This window comes from Lissotriton vulgaris, chromosome 1_2, assembly GCF_964263255.1.
Source record: "Lissotriton vulgaris chromosome 1_2, aLisVul1.2, whole genome shotgun sequence".
NCBI lineage: Eukaryota > Metazoa > Chordata > Amphibia > Caudata > Salamandridae > Lissotriton > Lissotriton vulgaris.
Genome location: NC_141686.1, coordinates 169,304,047 through 169,328,480, shown reverse-complemented (window position 1 = coordinate 169,328,480; position 24,434 = coordinate 169,304,047). Strand labels below are relative to the sequence as shown.

Below are 24,434 nucleotides of genomic sequence, written 5' to 3'. Positions count from 1 at the left end.
AAGGCAGGGTGCGTAATATTATATTTGAGGCTAGATCTGCCTGAGCAGATATGCCCATTTGCTGGTCAGCCTTACTGCTGCCAGTATAAGTGACCAGGGAAGCCATCTTAAACCATGTAATGGTCACTAGTAAAAAGGAGTTCCTCAGCTACATGATTGAGTCACCGAAAATAGGGAGGTTTGTTACTAAACATCTTGTCATGATAAACCCACACCGATGCCAGTGGCGGAGTTATTGAAACATACTCAAAAGACATCTTAGTGACGCCCCCTGAAATCTACCAGCCTCTGGTGTGCTTGCCGACTGGTTTCTTCCAGCCTGCCACTCAAGACTAGTCAGACCTCCGAGGTCCGGAACAAAAACCTGGCCGGGAAGAGGGTGTAACAACCCCCTACCACAAGATTACCTTCTCATTAGAGATACTCATTCGGGAGTGGATTCTAGTGCACTACAAACCCACAATTAATTAATTAGCCTCCTTGGACTGGCGAGCTTCAAATAAGCCCCAGCCTTTGGAATGCAGATCTGGCTCCTCAGGACAGAGGAAGCCACCCCGCCCCCCATGTCAAGAGCCCCTTTGACACCTGGACAGGTGTGAAAATTAGCTGGCCAGGTAGGGGTGGTACTAGCCTGTGGGTGGAACGCCTAAGGAGGGCTAACTGAGGGAGACACGAATTCTCAAAGGTAGCTATCTTTGTGCTGGCATACCTAGGAATTCTGGGACAGGGTTATGTCCATTTCCCACAGGAAGTGGTCATATAGGAGTTGTAGTGACCCTCTACACCAAAAAGGCTTCCCCCCCCCACAGATTCTGAAACCGCTCCCTAATGCAACTGACGATTGACCCGTTATTGACCCCAGGAAAGGTCTAATGCCGCACTGGTTTACAATTCTGCTACCATCCTGCATGGTATTCCTCCATCGCCACCTCTCCCACTCTGATGCTAGGTTTCAGCTATCTCTGGGATTTGTCTTCTAGGTACTAGCTAATCTCCCATGAGCTCCATGTCATCTCACGAAAGAAAACACAGAAATGCAATCAGTGAAACAAGCCCCAAGAGGATCACTTGTAGAAAAACAGACATAGAAATACATGCCCTCAGCCCAAGAGGAATGAGCAAGCTTGATGCACAAGCAAAAAGAAATGAAAAAATAAATAAATCACGGGCAGTTAAAAATGTCAGATTAAGAGTGGATCCATACCCAAGAGGCCACTGGAAAACTGCAAAGCAAAGTTCTGAACCTTTTGGGGTTAAGAACAAGCAGCTCACCTCTCACCCTCCATTAACCCCCCCACCCCCTCCCCAAAAAACACAAATTGTTTACATTTTGTATACTTGGTGCCAACTGCTGGTGGAAACAGTGCGACTTTCAACATGTTGCCATAAGGTAGTAATAAAAGTGGCAAACAGATGTATCTTACAGATACCTTAAATGAAATAATGCACAACAAAGTCTTGGAGGCCAAACAGACTTCAATCTTGGAATGAGGTCAGCCAAATGTTCAATATTTCTTGTTTTTTTCAGAGATTTATTGGTTATTCTTCCAGAAACAGAGAAACATACATATTGGGGTAGGAAGGGTCTGTTTAAAGGATGAGGGAAGGTGGACCCTGGGTAAAAATTGTTACTTGAGCAGCTGGAATTGATAGGCCTGCCTAGGAGAGACACCGGCACTGCCACAACACCACAAGAAATCGCTACTGTCGCAGGCTGCACATACAGTCCAAACTCCAGGGACACCATGCTATAGATCCAAATCAGAATAATCATCCTCTAGATCCTCATGAAACAAGTCCCATTCATCTTCAGAGTCTGTTAGGTCATCGTCTGCCCCAGCAGCCAAGAGCATCAAGAGCATCTCTCCTAGTTCAAAAGCCACAACCTCGTCTTCATCACTCTCGAATGGATCAGTGCCCTCTCGCTCTTCGATGAACTCCCAAATGCGGCTCCTCTGCTGGGCCTGAAGAAAAAAGATAGAGATCATAGGATTTAAACGTTTGATGAAAGAAGTCAGAATCTTCAAAACATCCGTACACATTTCGCTTGACTTCATTCAAGGAAAATCTTGATTAAATATCCTTGCTTTAATTGTTCAAAATGACAATGTACATTCTCAGGCTCACGCAGTAGCCACATCCACTTGAGAAATGCACTTTATTAAAAAAGAACAAAACAAACCCCAAAAATCACATTAACATTTGAAAATTAGGAAAGACCGATTTGAAAATTGATTAGGATTAGAATATTGTCCTTCCAAGACAATGCAATGCCTTGCCTGATTTACAGAGATTAGGAAGAGAGACCGAAGTATGCAGAAAATTCCAGTTCTCTTCAGATTTTGGATATTGCCGCTAGTTGATCAGATGTCTGAAAAGTATGTGATTTTACCCAAATCTATTTGGATGGAGCAAAAAAAAAAAAAAAAAAAAAAACCACAAAAAAAAAACGAACTAGTGTTAAACCTTCACCACATTAACAGCACAAAATTCCATAGAAGCGTCTCCAGATGCCAATACCCAATTATTGGGTTATTGCCATGCGAATCAATTGGTCATGAATATTTGGATATGCTCTCCCTGTTCTCGAATGCAAATGCTACTTACCAGTATGCATCTGTTCTTGGCATGTAGGGCTGCTGACATTCATATCTGTGCATAGTCCGCCACCTAGTGTTGGGTCCGGATGATTGCACATTGTTGTCCTGGAAGAGTCTTCGAAGTATCACGAGATAGGTGGCTCCTCCCCTGGACTACAGTGCGCATGGGCATCGCCTCCATCCCCAGATTGTTTTTAGCCATTGGCAGAGATGGAGTGAAGAAGTGAGTGATGACCATGCTATGAGCATATGTGTGTATATGAATACATACTGCAGCTGCTACAGGCGCCGGGGAGGAGGGTGGGCGATATGAATGTCAGCAGCCCTACATGCCAAGAACAGATGCATACTGGTAAGTAGCATTTGCAGTTCGAGGCATGTGGGCTGCTGAATTCATATCTGTGCATAGAATACATAGCAGTCCCTCCATTAGCGGCGGCCGCCCGTGCCAGCTGCAGCAGTCTGAAAAAGCGTTTTTAGAACAGCCTGACCAACAGCTGCCTGTTGTCTTGAATGCACGTCTACACAGTAGTGCTTAGTGAAAGTATGAGTGGTAGACCATGTGGCTGCTCTACAGATGTCTTCTAAGGGAATGTTACCTAAGAAAGCCATAGAGGCCCCTAACTTCCTAGTGGAGTGGGCCCTCGGTGGGATAGTGAGAGTGCGCTTAGCTTTTGCGTAGCAGATCTGAATGCACTTTACTATCCACCTAGCGATTCCTGCTTTGGAGATTGCATTTCCCTTGTGTTGTGTGGCAAAAGCAACAAAAAGTTGTTTGGTTTTGCGGAAATCTTTTGTCCTGTCCACATAGTACATCAAGGCCCTCTTCACATCAAGGGTGTGGAGCATACGCTCCGCCAGCGTCTCTGGGTTTTGGAAAAACACCGGCAATTCAATTGTTTGGTTTATGTGAAACTGTGAGACCACTTTGGGTAAGAACTTAGGGTTAGTGCGGAGCACCACCCTGTTAGCATGTACCTGGAAGAAAGGTTCTTGGATGGTGAGCGCCTGCAGTTCGCTAACCCTCCGTAGCGATGTTATTGCTACTAAGAACGCAACCTTCCAAGTTAAAAACTGGAGCTCACAAGAGTGTAGTGGCTCAAAGGGAGGACCCATCAGCCTTGTAAGAACCACATTGAGGTTCCATTCTGGAGCTGGTGGAGTCCTTGGTGGAATGACCCTTTTGAGTCCTTCCAGAAAAGCCTTGATAGCAGGGACCTTAAAGAGTGACAGGTGCTGCCTATTCTGGAGGTATGCTGCCATAGCCGACAGGTGAATGCGGATGGAAGAGTAAGCTAGATTACAACGATACAGGTGAAAAAGGTAACATATGATGTTTTGAATGGAAGCGTCTAGCGGGTCAATGCTGTGCTCCACGCAGTAGACGACAAACCTCTTCCATTTAGCCGCATAACAAGCTCTAGTAGTGGGCTTCCTTGCCTCCCGAATGATGTCCATGCAGTCGGGCGGAAGATTGAGGTAGCCAAACTCTAGGACCTCAGGAGCCAGATCGCCAGGTTGAGCCGTTGCGGATCTGGGTGCTGAATGTCGCCATGGCTCTGCGTCAGAAGGCTGGGTGTGAGATGAAGCCTTTGATGCGGTACCACAGAAAGTTCCAGAAACGTGGAGTACCATGGTTGGCGAGCCCACGTTGGAGCAACTAGGACGAGAGTCATTGAGTGCTGCCTGAGCTTGCGCGCCACCAGCGGTATCAGAGGTGCTGGGGGAAAAGCGTACGCAAATCTGCCTGACCAGTTCATCCACATCGCATTGCCCTGTGATTGGGGGTGTGGTAATCTGGCGGCGAAGCTTTGGCATTTTGCGTTCTCCTTTGTGGCGAACAGGTCTATCTCTGGATGACCCCACCTTTGGAAGTACGGTTGGAGTACTGATGGATGTATCTCCCACTCGTGCATCTGATGGCTGTGCCTGCTGAGCAGATCCGCCATTTGGTTGTCCTTGCCTGGGAGATGTTCTGCCATGAGGAAGATGTTCCTCTGAATGGCCCACTTCCACATGCTCTGAGCCAGATGAGACAGCTGTGGAGAGTGTGTACCTCCCTGCTTCTGGATGTAGTACATGGCCGTCATGTTGTCCGTCCGGATCAACACGACCTTGTTGCACAGATGTACTTTGAACGCCTTTAAGGCCATGAAGATTGCCATCAGTTCCAACACATTGATGTGCATCTTCCTTTGCTGAAGTGTCCATAGTCCCTGCACAGTGTAGTGGAGTACATGCGCTCCCCATCCCTGGAGAGAGGCGTCCGTCGTCAGGATGATCTGTGGGACAGGCTCTTGGAATGGTCGGCCCTTGCAAAGGTTTTGTGGATTCCACCAATGCAGAGAGTTGTACGCCCGACCGCTCACCAACACTAGGTCTGTCAGTTGCCCATGAGCCTGAGTCCACTGACGTGCCAGGCACTCCTGAAGCGGACACATATGTAGTCTCGCGTGCGGGACAATGGAGATGCAGGAGGCCATCATGCCTATCAACTGCATGAACACCTTCGCTGGAAGCGAGTGTTGGGGTCTGAATCGTTGGATCAGCGCTTGGATACTGGCGATTCTCACTGAACTCGGCTGCGCAGTGGCTGCCAGAGTGTCGATTGTCGCGCCCAGATACTGTCGCACGTGGGCGGGCTGGAGATGGGACTTTGGGTAGTTCAGAGAGAATCCCAGATCGTGCAGGAGGTGAATGGTGCGTGACACGTGGTCTACGCACTGCTGTTCCGTCTTTGCCTGAATAAGCCAGTCGTCTAGGTATGGAAAGACATGGACGTGCTGGCGACGGAGATGCGCCGCCACAGTCGCTAGGCATTTCGTAAATACTCTCGGTGCCGTGGTGACCCCGAACGGCAGGACTCTGAACTGGTAATGCTGGTCTAAGATCGTGAATCTGAGATACTCTGTGGGAAGGATGCAGGGGAATATGGAAATAGGCATCCTTCAGATCCAGCGTTGCCAGGAAGTCCCCCTGCTGAAGCAGGGGAAGCACCTGCTGCAATGTGAGCATATGGAAGTGCTCCGAGTTGATGTACCAGTTCAGGGGCCTGAGGTCCAGGATCGGCCTGAGTGATCCGTCCTTTTTGGGGATCAGAAAGTACAGGGAGTAAACCCCCGTTCCCCGTTCTTGCAATGGAACGAGCTCTATCGCCCCTTTTTGCAGCATGACCAGTACTTCTTGCTGCAACAAGGTCAAGTGCTCGTCGGACATAGCACGGCTTCTTGGCGGTATGTCCGGTGGAATGGACGTAAGTTCTAGACAGTACCCGTACTGGATAAGAGACCTCACCCACCTGTCCGTGGTGATGGACCTCCACGCCGGCAGGAACTGCTGGAGTCTCCCCCCGACAGGTGTCGTGTGATCGGGGGGAAGTGACAAGACGTCACTGCTTGTTGGAGGTGGTGGACCTGGAGGCATTGTTTCCACGTCCCCTGCCTTTGATATTATTGCCTCTGTAGCCGCCCCTGCCCTTGTTGTTGTTATACGAGGACTGGGTGTTACCCTTGTAGTATTGCGTGGACTGGGATGCCTGGCCCCTCGAGGCGCCTCTTGAATTGGAGCGGCGAAAGGAACCACCCCGAAACTGCTGACTTTGTAAAGCCCCCATAGACTTGGCAGTTTCAGTATCTTTTTTCATCTTTTCTAGGGAGGTATCCACCTCAGGGCCGAACAGATGGTCAGGATTCACTGTTTGACCTAGAATTGTGGTTTGTATGTCGGGTTTGAACCCCGAAATTCGAAGCCAGGCATGGCGTCTAAGTAACACGCTGGTATTGATAGCCCTGGAGGCAGTGTCTGCCACATCTAGGGCACATTTGATGGATGCATTTGTAATGAGTTTACCCTCCTGAATGAGCATCTCCCCCGCCTCCTTGTATTGGTCAGGCAAGTGTTGCAGGATGGCCTCTAATGTGTCATAATGGGCCCTATCATAACGTGCAAGCAGGGCTTGAGTGTTAGAGATCCTCCAGATGTTCGCTGCCTGTGCAGCAATGCGTTTGCCTGATGCCTCAAAGATTTTGGACTCTTTGTCTGGGGGAGGAGCATCACCAGTAGTCTGCGAATTCGCCCTCTTTCGAGCGTTGGACACCACCAGGGAGTCCAATGGTAAATGTCCCTTAATATACGTGGGATCCGTGGGCGCCGCTTTATATTTTCTGTCGATGCGAGGATTGACCACCCGCGCCCGGGTGGGCTCCTTGAATACCTCCTGGGCATGCTTCAGCACCCCTTTAAGCATCGGTAGTGTCTTGACTTGTTTTTCGGCTACCGAGAAGGTGTCGACCAAGAAGTCCGCATCCACGGGGTCCGAGTGCAGTTCGACGTCATGGTTCGCTGCAGCTCTCTCTATTAGGGCATTGAAGGCCGCCGAGTCCTCAGTCGGGGACGTCTTTGCGGCGAAAAGTTGAGTGTCCTGACCCGACTGCGGGTCGTCTGGGTCGCCTCCCGCTGTCCAGGGCACATGCTCCTCCTCCGGATCCGAGTACGCAGGATAGGTGTACTCGTCCTCGTCCACATAAGGCGCGGGGGAATGGGCCGGCGAGTGTTCCGGGGCTTGTGGAGACAGAGGTTCCATCAGAGCCGAAGAGTCCGCAGAGTACCTCTTGTTCTTGAGTGGAATCCTAAAAGGTTCCAAGGCCAGCTCCGACGTAATCTTTCGTTTGAGGAGCGACAATTTTCTGGTGTTGGCGTCGATGATCACCTCACGACGTTCCTCCACCGCAAGCGGCTGGAGCCGAAGCTTCGACACCACCAGGGCAGCTTTCGGCGTCAATACCTCCTGTGAATGTCCGCCCTGTTTCGGCGCGAAGGCCTTCGGCGCCGTTTTGGGTGGAAGGGTAAAACGAATGGGCGCTTGATCCTTAGCAGGCTTCTGCGCGGGTCGAGGCACTACAGTGTCCTGGCTGGGAACCACAGTGGACTGTTGGATCCGCTTTAAGGATTCCCCCACTTTCCTTGTAAGGGACGCCGAGGGCTGAACCGGCTCGAGTGACTCGTCGACTTCGAGAGCCCGATCGCCGATAGGCCTCTTCTTCGGGGCCGACACCCCATGGCCAGGCGCATCGTCTGCGTGACGCTTCTTCGAAGACGTCTTCGGGTCCACGACCCCTTTCGGTGCCGACGCAGCCGCGTCGGAGGCCTTCACCTTCGGCGCCGACCCAGAGGGCTTCGGTTCGGCCATTTTGGCGCGGCTCTTCTGGTCGGCCATTTTGGCGTGGCTCTTCAAGTCGGCCATTTTGGGTTTCGTGGAAGTTGACGCCTCCAGAACCTTCTTCACCAACGCCACTTTCGGTTTCGCATCCGAGGGTGCGAGACCAGTTGGCTTCACTTTCGGTTTCTTCGTAGAAATGTCCGTGACCGGGCCCGGAGGCGGGGACGTAGGACTCATAGTTAGATCTTGGGTAAGGCCCGAAGGCGATCCCTCGACCTGGGCCGTATGACGGGGAGTAACCCCGGAGTCTTGTTGGGGAAGCTCTTCCTCCGAGCTATCTCCCATCGTGGGACAAGCCCGTTCGTCGTCCCCTACGTCGGAGACTTCGTCGTAGGCCTCATCACCCGCGTCGCCGGTCTCTTCTTCGGACGCGGGGTCAGAGTCCGACCCTTGTACGTCGTCTTCCCCCTCAACAGATTCCTGGAAGATGTCATCAGGTGGGGGTGCCGAAGCCGACAATTGAGCCTGGAGCCGATTAGCCCGGCGAATCTTTAAAGTTTTCTTACTCCTAAATTTCGAACACGCCATGCAGGTGTCTTCACGGTGATCCGGTGACAAGCATGTATTGCACACGGGGTGCACGTCGAGGTGCGAATAGTTAGAGTGACACAGCGGACACTTCTTGAATGGAGTCCGCTCCATAGCAAAGGGGTAGTGTAGGCCCGTCCGCGTCGAAAGCACGTGGAAGGGCAGTAGGAGATCGGAGCTGAGAGTCAGTAAGAAACCCGAACGCAACTATACCGACGCCCAGCCTAAAGACCTTTTGGTCTCGAGTAAAAGTAGAACAACTATTGGTCCCGATAGAGGGAACCGAAACACATCCGAACCCAATGGCGGAAAAAAACAATCTGGGGATGGAGGCGATGCCCATGCGCACTGTAGTCCAGGGGAGGAGCCACCTATCTCGTGATACTTCGAAGACTCTTCCAGGACAACAATGTGCAATCATCCGGACCCAACACTAGGTGGCGGACTATGCACAGATATGAATTCAGCAGCCCACATGCCTCGAACATCCTGTTACAAAGCACTGCTAGTGAACTTTCATCCTGGAAACTCTGCACCATGTTAAGAGTCTAAATTCCACAGATCCTGAAGGCTTGATTCGATGTTGAATGAAGTTAAGTCCATTCCAGGTTCAATCTTAAGAACATTCCTTCTGAAGCTGAAGCTCATTTTAATGTTGAGCCGCTTTAGTCAGTCTCAGCTTGTGGGAGTATGGTGTGGAGATCGTCTTTCCAGCTCCAAGTGTAGGGTTTGTCCTGTGCAGTGTAGGTTCAGCAGGTACCATGGAGGTTTAAGGTCACTGGTGTTGGAGCCCTATTCTAGAGTAGGGGACTAGATCCACTCCTAAATGTCTATCCGGATAGATGGGTACACTTCTTGAAGTAATCAAAAAGATAGGTTACTATTAATAAATAGCAGGCACCCTCAATCCATCCATTTAGTGCAGTAACCATGAGGTTACTGCTTAGACATCGAAAATTCAGAAACACGCATGACATTGAGTCGCATGGAGCATTCCAGCCATGATGTAGAAGCTGCCTTTACACCAGACCTAGGCAGGCATCATAACCGCCTTCTACCTCTTACTTGAAGTTAGCATGAAATATTTCCTCAAAAGCAACCTGATGGGTGTAGCACACCAACCAACTATCCACTACAGTGTAGCACAATGCAAATGCTACTTACCAGTATGCATCTGTTCTTGGCATGTAGGGCTGCTGACATTCATATCTGTGCATAGTCCGCCACCTAGTGTTGGGTCCGGATGATTGCACATTGTTGTCCTGGAAGAGTCTTCGAAGTATCACGAGATAGGTGGCTCCTCCCCTGGACTACAGTGCGCATGGGCATCGCCTCCATCCCCAGATTGTTTTTAGCCATTGGCAGAGATGGAGTGAAGAATGTGAGTGATGACCATGCTATGAGCATATGTGTGTATATGAATACATACTGCAGCTGCTACAGGCGCCGGGGAGGAGGGTGGGCGATATGAATGTCAGCAGCCCTACATGCCAAGAACAGATGCATACTGGTAAGTAGCATTTGCAGTTCGAGGCATGTGGGCTGCTGAATTCATATCTGTGCATAGAATACATAGCAGTCCCTCCATTAGCGGCGGCCGCCCGTGCCAGCTGCAGCAGTCTGAAAAAGCGTTTTTAGAACAGCCTGACCAACAGCTGCCTGTTGTTTGGAATGCACGTCTACACAGTAGTGCTTAGTGAAAGTATGAGTGGTAGACCATGTGGCTGCTCTACAGATGTCTTCTAAGGGAATGTTACCTAAGAAAGCCATAGAGGCCCCCAACTTCCTAGTGGAGTGGGCCCTCGGTGGGATAGTGAGAGTGCGCTTAGCTTTAGCGTAGCAGATCTGAATGCACTTTACTATCCATCTAGCGATTCCTGCTTTGGAGATTGCATTTCCCTTGTGTTGTGTGGCAAAAGCAACAAAAAGTTGTTTGGTTTTGCGGAAATCTTTTGTCCTGTCCACATAGTACATCAAGGCCCTCTTCACATCAAGGGTGTGGAGCATACGCTCCGCCAGCGTCTCTGGGTTTTGGAAAAACACCGGCAATTCAATTGTTTGGTTTATGTGAAACTGTGAGACCACTTTGGGTAAGAACTTAGGGTTAGTGCGGAGCACCACCCTGTTAGCATGTACCTGGAAGAAAGGTTCTTGGATGGTGAGCGCCTGCAGTTCGCTAACCCTCCGTAGCGATGTGATTGCTACTAAGAACGCAACCTTCCAAGTTAAAAACTGGAGCTCACAAGAGTGCAGTGGCTCAAAGGGAGGACCCATCAGCCTTGTAAGAACCACATTGAGGTTCCATTCTGGAGCTGGTGGAGTCCTTGGTGGAATGACCCTTTTGAGTCCTTCCAGAAAAGCCTTGATAGCAGGGACCTTAAAGAGTGACAGGTGCTGCCTATTCTGGAGGTATGCTGCCATAGCCGACAGGTGAATGCGGATGGAAGAGTAAGCTAGATTACTACGATACAGGTGAAAGAGGTAACATATGATGTTTTGAATGGAAGCGTCTAGCGGGTCAATGCTGTGCTCCACGCAGTAGACGACAAACCTCTTCCATTTAGCCGCATAACAAGCTCTAGTAGTGGGCTTCCTTGCCTCCCGAATGATGTCCATGCAATCGGGAGGAAGATTGAGGTAGCCAAACTCTAGGACTTCAGGAGCCAGATCGCCAGGTTGAGCTGTTGCGGATCTGGGTGCTGAATGTCGCCATGGCTCTGCGTCAGAAGGCTGGGAGTGAGATGAAGCCTTTGATGCGGTACCACGGAGAGTTCCAGAAACGTGGTGTACCATGGTTGGCGAGCCCACGTTGGAGCAACCAGGATGAGCGTCATCGAGTGTTGCCTGAGCTTGCGTGCCACCAGCGGTATCAGAGGTGCTGGGGGAAAAGCGTATGGAAATCTGCCTGACCAGTTCATCCACATCGCATTGCCCTGTGATTGGGGGTGTGGGAATCTGGCGGCGAAGCTTTGGCATTTTGCGTTCTCCTTTGTGGCGAACAGGTCTATCTCTGGATGACCCCACCTTTGGAAGTACGGTTGGAGTACTGATGGATGTATCTCCCACTCGTGCATCTGATGGCTGTGCCTGCTGAGCAGATCCGCCATTTGATTGTCCTTGCCCGGGAGATGTTCTGCCATGAGGAAGATGTTCCTCTGAATGGCCCACTTCCACATGCTCTGAGCCAGATGAGACAGCTGTGGAGAGTGTGTACCTCCCTGCTTCTGGATGTAGTACATGGCCGTCATGTTGTCCGTCCGGATCAACACGACCTTGTTGCACAGATGTACTTTGAACGCCTTTAAGGCCATGAAGATTGCCATCAGTTCCAACACATTGATGTGCATCTTCCTTTGCTGAAGTGTCCATAGTCCCTGCACAGTGTAGTGGAGTACATGCGCTCCCCATCCCTGGAGAGAGGCGTCCGTCGTCAGGATGATCTGTGGGACAGGCTCTTGGAATGGTCGGCCCTTGCAAAGGTTTTGTGGATTCCACCAATGCAGAGAGTTGTACGCCCGACCGCTCACCAACACTAGGTCTGTCAGTTGCCCATGAGCCTGAGTCCACTGACGTGCCAGGCACTCCTGAAGCGGACGCATATGTAGTCTCGCGTGCGGGACAATGGAGATGCAGGAGGCCATCATGCCTATCAACTGCATGAACACCTTCGCTGGAAGCGAGTGTTGGGGTCTGAATCGTTGGATCAGCGCCTGGATACTGGCGATTCTCACTGAACTCGGCTGCGCAGTGGCTGCCAGAGTGTCGATTGTCGCGCCCAGATACTGTCGCACGTGGGCGGGCTGGAGATGGGACTTTGGGTAGTTCAGAGAGAATCCCAGATCGTGCAGGAGGTGAATGGTGCGTGACACGTGGTCTACGCACTGCTGTTCCGTCTTTGCCTGAATAAGCCAGTCGTCTAGGTATGGAAAGACATGGACGTGCTGGCGACGGAGATGCGCCGCCACAGTCGCTAGGCATTTCGTAAATACTCTCGGTGCCGTGGTGACCCCGAACGGCAGGACTCTGAACTGGTAATGCTGGTCTAAGATCGTGAATCTGAGATACTTTCTGTGGGAAGGATGCAGGGGAATATGAAAATAGGCATCCTTCAGATCCAGCGTCGCTAGGAAGTCCCCCTGTTGAAGCAGGGGAAGCACCTGCTGCAATGTGAGCATATGGAAGTGCTCCGAGTTGATGTACCAGTTCAGGGGCCTGAGGTCCAGGATCGGCCTGAGTGATCCGTCCTTTTTGGGGATCAGAAAATACAGGGAGTAAACCCCCGTTCCCCGTTCTTGCAATGGAACGAGCTCTATCGCCCCTTTTTGCAGCATGACCAGAACTTCTTGCTGCAACAAGGTCAAGTGCTCGTCGGACACAGCACGGCTTCTTGGCGGTATGTCCGGTGGAATGGACGTAAGTTCTAGACAGTACCCGTACTGGATAAGAGACCTCACCCACCTGTCCGTGGTGATGGACCTCCACGCCGGCAGGAACTGCTGGAGTCTCCCCCCAACAGGTGTCGTGTGATCGGGGGGAAGTGACAAGACGTCACTGCTTGTTGGTGGTGGTGGACCTGGAGGCATTGTTTCCACGTCCCCTGCCTTTGATATTATTGCCTCTGTAGCCACCCCTGCCCTTGTTGTTGTTATACGAGGACTGGGTGTTACCCTTGTAGTATTGCGTGGACTGGGATGCCTAGCCCCTCGAGGTGCCTCTTGAATTGGAGCGGCGAAAGGAACCACCCCGAAACTGCTGACTTTGTAAAGCCCCCATAGACTTGGCAGTTTCTGTATCTTTTTTCATCTTTTCTAGGGAGGCATCCACCTCAGGGCCGAACAGATGGTCAGGATTCACTGTTTGACCCAATATAGTGGTTTGTATGTCGGGTTTGAACCCCGAAATTCGAAGCCAGGCATGGCGCCTAAGTAACACACTTGTATTGATAGCCCTGGAGGCAGTGTCTGCCACATCTAGGGCACATTTGATGGATGCATTTGTAATGAGTTTACCCTCCTGAATGAGCATCTCCCCCGCCTTCTTGTATTGGTCAGGCAAGTGTTGCAGGATGGCCTCTAATGTGTCATAATGGGCCCTATCATAACGTGCAAGCAGGGCTTGAGTGTTAGAGATCCTCCAGATGTTCGCTGCCTGTGCAGCAATGCGTTTGCCTGATGCCTCAAAGATCTTGGACTCTTTGTCTGGGGGAGGAGCATCACCAGTAGTCTGCGAATTCGCCCTCTTTCGAGCGTTGGACACCACCAGGGAGTCCAATGGCAAGTGTCCCTTAATATACGTGGGATCCGTGGGCGCCGCTTTATATTTTCTGTCGATGCGAGGATTGACCACCCGCGCCCGGGTGGGCTCCTTGAATACCTCCTGTGCATGCTTCAGCACCCCTTTAAGCATCGGTAGTGTCTTGACTTGTTTTTCGGCTACCGAGAAGGTGTCGACTAAGAAGTCCGCATCCACGGGGTCCGAGTGCAGTTCGACGTCATGGTTCGCTGCAGCTCTCTCTATTAAGGCATTGAAGGCCGCCGAGTCCTCTGTCGGGGACGTCTTTGCGGCGAAAAGTTGAGTGTCCTGACCCGACTGCGGGTCGTCTGCGTCGCCTCCTGCTGTCCAGGGCACATGCTCCTCTTCCGGATCCGAGTACGCAGGATAGGTGTACTCGTCCTCGTCCTCGTCCACATCAGGCGCGGGGGAATGGGCCGGCGAGTGTTCCAGGGCTTGTGGAGACAGAGGTTCCATCAGAGCCGAAGAGTCCGCAGAGTACCTCTTGTTCTTGAGTGGAATCCTAAAAGGTTCCAAAGCCGGCTCCGACGTAATCTTTCGTTTGAGGAGCGACAATTTTCCGGTGTTGGCGTAGATGATCACCTCACGACGTTCCTCCACCGCAAGCGGCTGGAGCCGAAGCTTCGACACCACCAGGGCAGCTTTTGGCGTTAATACCTCCTGTGAGTGTCCGCCCTGTTTCGGCGCGAAGGCCTTCGGCGCCGTTTTGGGTGGAAGGGTAAAACGAATGGGCGTTTGTTCCTTAGCAGGCTTCGGCGTGGGTCTAGGCACTAGAGTGTCCTGGCTGGGAACCACAGTGGACTGTTGGATCCGCTTTAAGGATTCCCCCACCTTCCTTGTAAGGGACGCCGAGGGCTGAACCGGCTCGAGCGACTCGTCGTCTCCGAGAGCCCGATCGCCGATAGGCCTCTTCTTCGGGGCCGACGCCCCATGGCCAGGCGCACCGTCGGCGTGACGCTTCTTCGAAGACGTCTTCGGGTCCACGACCCCTTTCGGTGCCGACGCAGCCGCGTCGGAGGCCTTCACCTTCGGCGCCGACCCAGAGGGCTTCGGGTCGGCCATTTTGGCGTGGCTCTTCTGGTCGGCCATTTTGGCGTGGCTCTTCAAGTCGGCCATTTTGGGTTTCGTGGAAGTTGACGCCTCCAGAACCTTCTTCACCAACGCCACTTTCGGTTTCGGATCCGAGGGTGCGAGACCAGTTGGCTTCACTTTCGGTTTCTTCGTAGAAATGTCCGTGACCGGGCCCGGAGGCGGGGACGTAGGACTCATAGTTAGATCTTGGGTAAGGCCCGAAGGCGATCCCTCGACCTGGGCCATATGACGGGGAGTAACCCCGGAGTCTTGTTGGGGATGCTCTTCCTCCGAGCTATCTCCCATCGTGGGACAAGCCAGTTCGTCGTCCCCTACGTCGGAGACTTCGTCGTAGGCCTCATCACCCGCGTCGCAGGTCTCTTCCTCGGACGCGGGGCCAGGGTCCGACCCTTGTACGTCGTCTTCTCCCTCGACAGATTCCTGGAAGATGTCATCAGGTGGGGGTGCCGAAGCAGACAATTGAGCCTGGAGCCGATTAGCCCGGCGAATCTTTAAAGTTTTCTTACTTTTAAATTTCGAACACGCCATGCAGGTGTCTTCACGGTGATCCGGTGACAAGCATGTATTGCACACGGGGTGCACGTCGAGGTGCGAATATTTAGAGTGACATAGCGGACACTTCTTGAATGGAGTCCGCTCCATAGCAAAGGGTGTAGTGTAGGCCCGTCCGCGTCGAAAGCACGTGGAAGGGCAGTAGGAGATCGGAGCTGAGAGTCAGTAAGAAACCCGAACGCAACTATACCGACGCCCAGCCTAAAGACCTTTTGGTCTCGAGTAAAAGTAGAAAAACTATCGGTTCCGATAGAGGGAACCGAAACACATCCGAACCCAATGGCGGAAAAAAACAATCTGGGGATGGAGGCGATGCCCATGCGCACTGTAGTCCAGGGGAGGAGCCACCTATCTCGTGATACTTCGAAGACTCTTCCAGGACAACAATGTGCAATCATCCGGACCCAACACTAGGTGGCGGACTATGCACAGATATGAATTCAGCAGCCCACATGCCTCGAACTCTTGTGCACTGAAAACCTTTGCGTGCCCACCACTTAACTTCTGTGGCCCTCCAGCAAGCAGAAATTGGAGAAATCCTGTAAGTGTTCAATGAAAGAACTTGACATTTAACGGAAGGGTTTTCCATGACCATCCCCAAACGAGTCTTGATCATTCAATGCATGTTAAAAACCGAAAGCAGCAATACAACACTATATAACTACAGTGTACAACTTCTGATCAACATGCTGCAAACCAACTAAATCCTAAAGTACAGAGACTGATGAGGATACTCAAATGGTGAGGGGGGGCGAACAGTACTTTGTGTGCATTTTTCACTGTATATTTGCTCAACCGGCTTGGATTGAGCTACACGTTGCCCAACTATATTAAAAGAGTCAGATAGAATACCACAGAGTATGTGACCATGACATGACAACTTTAACCAGTCCTGGCTCTTAAGCCTTTTTGTATTCCCAAAAGATTTTTAAGCCTACACTCACAATATTAAATCCTGGTGGCAGAATGCCACATGTTTTTGGATAAAGTCAAGACTGTATGGAGGAATCGTGACACAGGGGACATTTAACACTAAGAAAAGAGTTAGACTTACCCGATACCTGCTTGAGGAACTGCCTTTGGGCCGCGGCTGTGGCTCTTCGATACGTCCATCTGGATAAGCATGCTTGTAAAAACAATTTCCTCCAAACGGACAACTCCCTCTACCCTCATTAAAATAACGGCATGACTTGTTGCTGTAAAGAAAATACAATTTTACTTGTGGTAAACCAAAAGTCTGAAAAAAAAACTCCTAAATACAAGCTAGAATAAAAAATTAGAATATTAGAAGGAAATGAGGCAATAAAAAGAAAGAAAGCACAATGAGAGCAGTAGAACTCAAATTCAAAGTATGACAACAAAGTGAGGAGTACACTGGGAAGTAGCTCAAGCACTACCTCTGGCAGACAACTAAGCTGCCTCTAAACCAGTCACCAAATTAGCAATAAACCAACAACTTTTTTTGACAAAGGCACGGCTTCCATAGAAGGGCATGCTTTTGAAAAAAGTAGAATCAAATAGTGTGAAATCAAAGGAATCATGATCTCTTCTAAACCTTGCATGGTTCAGGTGTTTGAGACAAAGTTGGAGTACAATCACTGTCAAAACTGACTCCAAAGTCAACCTTTTTATGAATACAAATACATTATTTGAAAACCTCACTAGGTGAGACATTAACTCAACTGGAGGATTAGCAATAATCACCTTAGAGTAAAAACAAGGAAAACAAACGCACATTTTGCTTTCAAACAAAGGAGACAAATTGGGAGTGGGGTAGAGTGCCTAGCCGAGTCCCCCACATGGAAACCACAGCTCCAATGGCTGGAGGATCCAGTATTCAAGTCCCCTACACACAACACAATCACTTACTACTTTGTGCATAAGGAGGGCAATGCCTCCTCGCCCCTTGTGGAATGGGACGCCTTCAAGACTTCAAGGCATTGGAGGGGGCGCATTATGATTGTGGTGGTTTTTCGTCAAGCACTTGAACCTCAAATGACCAAGGAGGGGAGCTTGGGCCCACGTTAGCAGAAAGTATGGGGCAGGAACTGGACATTCTACATAGCTCCTGTCGACCCGAGAGTGGACTGCCGCAGAAGGCTCTTGGCCAGACTGGTTGTTCCCTGGGGACTCCAATCCATATAATTAGCAAATCCACTAGTACACTGCACAACACCTTGGAGAGGATTAATGCAGCCTTCTGCTTGTACAACTCGGTTTACTGCTCAGAGTGAGCCACAGCATCAACTGCAGACTTGCACCCATTAGAGGATATTCCACTCCCCCAAATACCAAGAGACCTCCGAGCAACTCAAGGGCCCCATCACTGAACATGACACAAGGGTGGCGATCAGAGTCCTTTCCAGGGGGAAATTGCAGGGTCCAGACGGCCTACCCCTGGAATTTTATACAACAAATGTGTGCTCTATCACAGTGCCTTCTATAGAAGTTACAATCGGCCATGGAAGCTGTGCAAATATAGAGACAGGACCCCAACACTCCACTCTTATGGAGCGATCTCCTGCCCCGGACTGCAAGATGCTCAGAAATATACTGGAGTATCAGATGTTCCTCCCTCCTCAGAGCGAGTCTACGAAGTTCAGAATGGCTTCATCCCCAGACAAAATACATCGCTAAATGTCCGGGGGCTCTATGTTATGTTATTTTGAGTCTTATATAGCGCTCTGCTACTCCGAAGAGTGTCCCGGCGCTAAAAACCCAAAGCGGTACAGAGCAGGCGAGAGGACAGACTTACTGAACAAAAAGCCACGATTTGAGGTCTTTCCTGAAAGCTAAAAGATTAACACTCTTCCTCAGAGACAGAGGCAAGGCGTTCCACAATTGTGGCGCCAGGCGTTTGAAAGAGCGGCCTCCACTACGGGCTCGCCTGATTGCTGGAACAAAGGCCAAGGCCAGGGAGGAAGACCTGAGCGACCTAGATGGCCGATAGAATTCCAGCCGTTTTCTGATGTATTTGGCACCAGAGCCATGAAGTGCCTTGAAGGCCAAAGTGAGCGCTGTAAAAACAATGCGTTTCCGAATTGGAAACCAATGAAGTGTCTTTAAAAGGTCTCTAGCACTGGATTTCCGATGAAGACCAAAAATGGCACGCGCAGCAGAGTTTCGGACAATTTGCAGACGTGATAAAAGAAATTCCGGGAGGCCAAGATAAAGCACATTGGCGTAATCCAGGCGAGAACCTATCAGCGCCTGCACAGTGATTCTTCTGTGGGCCAGAGATAATAATGGAAGGAATTTCCTAAGCATTTTTAGGAGACCGAAACATTTGCCCACTAGGCCAAGGATCTGTGGTTTCAAGGTAAGACCATTGTCTACCTTTACCCCAAAATTTTTGGCTGCCGACGAGGTGGCAGAGGGTGGAAACATGGACGCTGGCCACCAAGACTTCCATCTCGGGTCAGAAGGGCACCAAAAGTAAAGCACCTCGAATTAATCAGAATTGCAGTTGAGGCAGTTGAGCGGAAACCCGTCATAAACCGCCCCAAGACAGTTTCTGATGCTCTCTCCCTTGAAGTCTGAGTTCTTATCACAGGAGAAGAGGATTTGGGTGTCGTCCGCATACGAAACGATCTGGGCACAGTGCGACTCCGCCAGTGCCACCAAAGGGGCCAAGTAGATGTTAAAAAAGAGTAGGGCTCAAAATTGAGCCCTGGGGAACTCCAACCTCCATTGACTGCACTACAGCAGAGAAAGGGGGGGCCCAGACCGTTTGTCGGCGGTCAGCAAGAAAGGACTCAAACCAGCTGTACACCGTCCCCCGCAGACCAATCTCTTGAAGTCTCAGAAGGAGACGGCTGTGGGGGACGGTGTCAAAAGACGCCGAGAGATCAAGCATCACCAACATCGCCTTCCCCCCCCAGAGTCCAGGACCTCCTTAATCGCCTCCATTACTTCAAACAGTGCGGTTTGCGTGCTCATATTAGCCCGGAAACCCGACTGGGTGTGGTGCAAGATGATGTTAGTCTTCAAAAAATGAGCAAGGGATGAATGGGTGTGCTTCTCCGCAACCTTAGCAAAAGCTGGGAGAAGAGATGGGTCTAGTTGGCGTGGGCCAAGGGGTCGAGATTTGGCTTTTTCAGAAGTGGGAGAAGGGCCTGTTTCCAGGCCTGAGGGACCACTCCAGTGCTAAGAGATAAATTAAGCACAGGATTAATTAGAGGGTTGATCACTTGCGCGGCTTTTGCAAAAAATTTGGCCGGACAGGGATCCAACAGGGAACCTGACTTTAGTTTAATGAGGAGGTCCAAGGACGCCGGCAAGGGAAGGGAAGTTCGAGATAGTGGGGCCCTCGGCTGCCGGGGGTAATGAGAAGAGAGTAGTGCAGGGAGCTACAGCAGTTCAAGGGCACAAAAGAGGACTGGATATTTTTAATTTTGCTGGCGAAGAAATCAGCTAATTGAGTGACCCAAAGTTCAGAATGAGAGCATTTGGGTATACTCCAAGAGGGAGATGTAAATTCCTTCACTATAGAGAATATTTCTTTGCTGGTGTTAGAGGCTGCCTCAATTCTTCTTGCAAAGTAGGATTTTTTTTCCAAGGTGATGTCTCTGTGATATTAAATTATAGTGACGGCGCCAAACTCTTTCAGCCTTCTTACTCTGCCGCCGCTTCTCTGACAAAGCTGATTTAAGCCAGGGAGCTGAAGCCCGAAAATAATTTTTACGAACGGTCAGGGAGGGAGCTAGTTCATCCAGTCGCTTAACAAACCAAGTTTGCAAGCGGTCAAGATTGGCCTCTAGGCAACCAGACAGCTGGCAAGGATAGGATAATAAGGCCTGAGCCAGCATGTCGGGAGAGACACTGTGGAGGGCTCGTGAAGTCAGATTTGCGGCCATGCCCGTTTGAAGATAATTTATCTGAGTGAATGATCTGGAAAGTCACTAAAAATGGTCCGACCACAGGACTGGCACTGGAGTGGATATGTCTATTGGGACAGTGGAAAAGACTTGATCAAGTGTATGGCCTTTTTAATGCGTGGGGGCAGAGAGAAGGAATTAGTCCCAAAGGAGTGGTAGTGTCAATAATCTTGATAGTATCGACCTCATTCTCCATATCCATGTGGATATTAAAATCACCCAAGAGCAAACAGTGCTTTGATTTCAGGCATAGTGCTGAGACAACGGAGTGGGGATCCTCATGGAAAGAGCCAATAGGGCCGGGAAGCCTATAGATCAGTAACCCAGAGCAGGATTGATACGGTGATGGGGACAAAGAAAATCCCAGGGCCTCGCTCCCCTGAATGTCGCAAAACGCGTGTCCACCACCATCGTGACACCACCACCCCTGCCTATAACCGTCTCTCCTAAAAATGACAGTGTTGAGGGGAAGCGCGGTGGCTATATCAGGGCCTGAGCAGCCGCCCAACCAAGTCTGTCAGGAAGAGACAGATGGGTTTGGTCTCAGAAAGTATGTTATAAAGATCCAGTGCATGCTTGCTCAGGGACCTGGTATTAAGCAGTAAACAAGTGCTCTTGTTTGGCAAGTGCTTAGGAATGGAAATAGAGCCGTTACCTGGTAGCCAGCCACAGCAGGGGCAGCGCTTATCTGCCCACCAAAGTGACGCCAAGCAGCGAATCCATCTGTAGACGGTTGACATGCTGCGATGGGCTACCTACTCTAGACTGTGCGCATTTCCCAAAAAGTTTCAAGACTGGCCTACTTGGGTATAATCACCAGAGTCCAAATGAAGACCGCTGCATCTTGTTAAAGTGTGGGTAGATCTCCGGGTGGCGCCCTTGCAGAACTCTGCATTGGGAATTTGCTCAGGAAGGATTAGTTGCAGCTTCACCTTCAGAACAGGAGAGTTTTTGGTCTTTCAGTAAAAATCTTGTTTGTGGAAACCATTCGATGCAAGAGACTACTCATTTTGATAAGAATTGTTTTGACACCAAAACCTTTCAAACAGGGTCATCGCCACCTGCATCTGTTGCAGTAGTTTGAAACAGTGTTTTGAGTACAGTCTGGCCCACATTAGCTTGTTGTTTAGTTTGCACATCTACACAATAGTGTTTTGTGAATGTTTGCGGTGTAGACCATGTAGCTGCTTTGCAGATGTTATCTAAGGGAATGTTCCCTAAAAATGCCATTGAAGCCCCTATTTTCCTTGTAGAGCAGGCTTTAGGACGAACAGATAACATATGTTTAGCTTTGTGGTAGCAAATCTGCATACATTTGACAATCCATCTAGCTAACCCAGATTTTGATATAGTGTTGCCCTTGTGTGGTGGTGAGAAAAAGTCGTTTGGTCTTACCAAAGGGTTGTGTTCTCTCAATGGAATATAGAAATGCTCTTTTGACATCTAGGGTATGAATAGCTCTTTCTGCTACAGTCTGTGGCTGCGAGAAGAAAACGGGCAGTTCTACAGATTGACTGAGGTTGAAGGGAGAAATTTAGGATTAGTACGGAGAACGACCTTATTATGATGCATTTGCAGGAAAGGTTCTGGACTGGTTAGTGCTTGTAGTTCACTATCTCTCCGTAGAGAAGTAATAGCTACTAGGAACGCAACCTTCCATGTTAAAAATAGTAGTTCACATTTATGTAAAGGTTCGAAGGGAGGTCCCATTAGCCGTGTGAGAACAATGTTCAAATTACACACTAGTGGAGGTGGTACTCTGGGAGGAATTATTCTCTTAAGGCCTTCCATAAATTCCATAAAGGCTTTTATAGCAGGCACTCTGAACAGAGATAGATGCAGTCTATTTAGTAGATATGCTAGTATGGCAGCAAGATGCAATTTAATAGACATGCAGGCTAAGTTACATCTTTGGAGGTGTAATAAGTATCCTATGATGTGTTGAATAGACACATCTAGGGGATTAATATTGTTGTTGTGACAGTAGATTACAAAGCGTTTCCACTTAGCTGCATAGCATGCTCTAGTGGTTGGACGTCTAGCTTCTTTTATGACTTTCATGCAGTCAGAAGAAAGGTTAAGGTAACCAAATTCTAGGATTTCAGGAGCTAGATCGCAAGGTTGAGCTGAGATGGGTCCGGGTGTCTGATCTCTCCACGGTTCTGGAGAAAAAGGCGTGCAGATAGGTATAGTTTTTGGTGCGGTACCACAGAAAATTGTAACAGTGTGGTACAACGGTTGTCTGGCCCACATTGGAGCAACTAGGATGAGGGTTGGAGAATGCTGCTGTAGTTTGCGCACTACTAATGGCATGAGTGGAAGAGGTGGAAAAGTGTAAGCAAATCTGCCTGAACAGTTCATCCATATCACAATGCCTTTGGACAGTGGGTGTGGATATCTGGCGGCGAAGCTTGGGTATTTGGAGTTTGTGGGTGGCAAAGAGATCCATCTGAGGTTGTCCCCACATCTGAAAGAATGGTTGAAGAACTTACGGATGAAGTTCCCACTCGTGGGTCTGTTGTGTCTGACGACTTAACAGATCTGCCATGGTGTTCTGTACTCCTGGAACATGTTGGGCTAAGAGGAATATGTTTTGAGGTATAGCCCACCGCCATATGTCCTGTGCTAGCTGAGAGTTGCAGGGAGTGTGTTCCGCCCTGTTTCTGTATGCAACACATGGCTGTCATGTTGTCTGTGCGGACAAATACAGCCTTGTTTGACATTTGCTTTTGGAATGCTAGGAATATGGCTAGTGACTCCAGGTGGTTGATATGGAGTAACTTTTTTTGTGGTGTCCACCTGCCTTGCATAGTGTGTTGCAGTAGGTGGGCTCCCCAGCCGGAGAACGATGCGTCCGGGGTCAAGACTATCTGAGGAATTGGCTCTAGGAACGGTCGCCCTTTGGAAAGGTTTTTGGTGTTCCACCACTGCAGAGAGATGAGTAGGACCATCCACCAAAACTAGATCTGTCAATTGAGCTTGAGCCTGTTTCCATTGGCGTGCTAAGCACTCTTGGAGGACGCATTTGTAGTCTTGCATGGGGCACTATGAAAATGCAAGAGGCCATCATCCCTATGAGCTGCATGAACACTCGTGCTGGAAGGGAGTGTTGTGGTTGAAACTTTGTGAGAAGAGCTTGCATGTTCGCTATTCTTACCGGAGAGAGGTAAGCTAGCGCTGTCAAGGTGTTTATTGTGGCACCGAGGTATTGTTGTACTTTGGACGGTTGCAGATGGGTGTGGTTTATTGTGAACCCCAAGTCGTGAAGCAGTTGGATAGTGGCATGAGAGTGTTGTACACACTTTGTAGGAGCTGGCTTTTAGGAGCCAGTCGTCCAGTTATGGGAAGACTTGGATGTGTTGTCTTCTTAAGAGTGCTGCCACTACTGCTAGGCACTTGGTGAAAACTCTTGGTGCTGTTGTGACTCCGAATGAGAGTACTCTGAATTGATAGTGCTGATTGTCTATTACAAATCGGAGATACTTCCTGTGTGCCTTGTGAATGGGAATGTGGAAGTATGCGTCCTTGAGATCTAGAGTAGTAAGGAAGTGGTTTTGTAAAAGAAGAGGAAGGACCTGTTGGTATGACCATGTGAAAATGGTCTGACTGTATGTATATGTTTAGGGGTCTGAGGTCTAGAATAGGACTTGGAGAGCCGTCCTTTGGGATAAGAAAGTATAGGGAGTAAACTCCCTTGTTTTGTTGGTGCAGAGGAGCTGGTTCTATTACACTTTTTTCTAGTAGGGATATTACTTCTTGCTTTAGCAGTAATAGATGCTCTTGTGACACTGGATGCTGTTTGGGTGGTATGTTTGGAGGGTAGATGTTAGTTCGAGACAGTAACCTGATTGAATAATTTGTTGCACCCACCCGTCTGATGTGATGTTGGTCCAGACAGGAAGAAATTGTTGTAGTCTTCCCCCCACTGGAGTGGAACAGGGAGGAGGAAGTGGAGGAAAGTCATCGGGTAGGGGTGGAGGCAGAGCGGGTTGATTGGCTAGGGGTCTTCTACGAAGTGAAAGGGCTATCTGAAGAGTAGCCTCGTTTTGCCTCTGTAGGAGGAGCGACAAAAGAAACGTCCCAGAGCTTGCGAGTGCAAGGCTCCCATAGATTTAGCTGTGTCTATCTTTTTTTCATCTTCTCTAAAGGTACATGGACATTAGGTTCAAATAGGCGTTTCTCATCAAATGGTTGATTGAGGATTTAATTTTGGACTTCAGGTTTGAAACCTGAAATACGTAGCCAGGCATGTCTACGCAAGAGGACGCTGGTGTT

General features: G+C 49.7%; 1 protein-coding gene across 2 annotated transcripts in view; it reads right to left on the bottom strand.

Annotated features, from left to right (window-relative positions):
• Positions 1-1,511: 1,511 nt before the first annotated feature.
• Positions 1,512-24,434, bottom strand: part of MKRN1 (makorin ring finger protein 1) — a 153,731-nt gene continuing 130,808 nt past the window's right edge. For both annotated transcript variants that reach the window (XM_086953052.1, XM_086953051.1), the window contains exons 7-8: positions 16,337-16,478; positions 1,512-1,964 (exon numbers count right to left, since the gene is read on the bottom strand). In XM_086953052.1, the coding sequence (XP_086809178.1) occupies positions 1,749-1,964; positions 16,337-16,478 (358 nt within the window). In that variant the 3' untranslated portion in view covers positions 1,512-1,748. The remainder of the gene's footprint in view (positions 1,965-16,336; positions 16,479-24,434) is intronic.